This window comes from Sinocyclocheilus anshuiensis, unplaced genomic scaffold, assembly GCF_001515605.1.
Source record: "Sinocyclocheilus anshuiensis isolate Anshui unplaced genomic scaffold, SAMN03320099.WGS_v1.1 scaffold1497, whole genome shotgun sequence".
Taxonomy (NCBI): Eukaryota; Metazoa; Chordata; class Actinopteri; order Cypriniformes; family Cyprinidae; genus Sinocyclocheilus; species Sinocyclocheilus anshuiensis.
The window spans coordinates 1,052,634-1,054,440 of record NW_015543492.1 but is presented as its reverse complement, the minus strand read 5'-3'; the positions used below and the strand labels follow the sequence as shown (position 1 = coordinate 1,054,440).

At 35.7% G+C, this 1,807-nt stretch overlaps 1 protein-coding gene across 1 annotated transcript in view; it reads left to right on the top strand.

The window, feature by feature from the left end:
• Positions 1-1,807, top strand: part of LOC107694747 (histone-lysine N-methyltransferase EHMT2-like) — a 25,554-nt gene that overhangs the window by 10,035 nt on the left and 13,712 nt on the right. The window contains exon 12 of the mRNA XM_016494427.1: positions 502-645. Coding sequence (XP_016349913.1) covers positions 502-645 — 144 coding nt within the window. The remainder of the gene's footprint in view (positions 1-501; positions 646-1,807) is intronic.

Sequence of the window (1,807 nt, the reverse complement as noted above, 5' to 3'; positions counted from 1 at the left end):
TGAACAACGGCTCTGTGTAGTTAATGCTGCTCAATGTGAAAGCATGCACGTGATGGAGATTTACCGCTGATTACAGAACCGGCTTTACTGACAAGATGCGCGTTAAATATCGCATGCGATTTATCGTGCAGCCCTAGTATATTTATAGGTAAAATATGTATATGTATGTTAACTAATTTGAAGTGCTTCATTGGGGTAGGTGCTTTTTTAGTGCAATTCGCTCATTGCAGTTCTGATTGGTGGAGATTTCTCTGCAGAATCATGGGTAATGTCAGCTGATGGCTTCAACAGAAGCAAATACCATCATTTAACAACCTCGTAGCTCACAGTTGGTCTGTCTTCAGTGGTTTATAAGTTAAAATGAACAGGATTGGGTTCAAATGTTGCAATAAAGACAGTAAAAGCAGCTCGCTGTGGTTTGGAAAAAGTATGTTTGTGCTGAGTGACTGATCACGCCCCCATCTCTCTCATGTGGTTCCTCCCGTCCTCTGTGTGTTTCAGCTGGTGGGCTGCACCAAAGTGATCGTGAAGGGGGAGACGATGCGTCCATCCAGCCGCGTGTCTTTAATGGTGTTGTGTGAGACGCACCGTTCACACATGGTGAAACATCACTGCTGTCCGGGCTGCGGATACTTCTGCCTTTCTGTGAGTGTCTCTGACCACAACAACCATGTTATGGGAAGAAATAAAAAAAAAGGAAAACTCATTATTTAATCACCCTCATGTTGTATGTTGTAATTTAAAGAGATAGTTCACCAAAAAAGGACATTACTGTCATCAATTACTCACCTTCAAGATGTTCCAAAGCTGTATGAGTTTGCTGGTAGCAACTGACTTTTGCTATATTGACGAAAATACTGTGGAAGTCAGTGGCTACCAGCAGCTGGTTACCATTCTTCAAAATATCTTCTTTTGTGTTCAACAGAAGACAGAAATTCATATAGGTTTGGAACAACATGAGGGTGAGTAAAAGGTGAACTATCCCTTTAAATTAAATAAGTTTTTTTCACACAGTATAAGTATTTCTAAACAGCTGTTTTCCATACAACACAGCAGGTTTATTATAGTTAAATAAAACAAAAAAAAACGTATGAACTTGAAAATTTAAATGAATGAAAATTTAGTTGCCATGGCAACATTTCTTATTTTCATTTAGTTCAACTTGATGTACTATAATAACTAGAACTAAAAAATAAAAATAAATAAAAACTATATAGACATTTTAATAAAACTAATAAAAATGACAAATGTGCAACAAAATGACTAAAACTTCAAAATTACAATGAAAACGGAAAATATAAAAATAAAAACTAATTAAAACTATTATTAAAAACTATAATAGTATCTCAATAATACTAAAATAACAAAATTATATGCATGAGGCAGTGCTATTGTAGTATATTTTCAATTAGTTTTTATTTTTTCCATTTTTTAGTAATAGTAATTTAAAGGCACAATATGTAAGTTTTTTTATTAAAATATCCAAAAACCACTAGAACAGTGTTATATATTTTGCTGACTTGTGTACTTACATTATCCCAAATGTTTCGAAGAATGTTTAAATCCAGAGAAATAAGCCATTTTAACTAGTGACACGGACCGTGTCCATAGTGTCATTGTGTCGCCTGCCAATGACGTCATAACCCCTCCATTTCCACCAAAGACGCTTTAATATGTTGTGTGTTTTAATAGACCGGTGACGACCGCACAGAGTAGCATTATAACAGAACTTTCAAACGTATCTAGTATGATAAAACAGTGCTGCTTTACCCCACATACACACGACCAGAAGGAGCGGAAGCGGTCG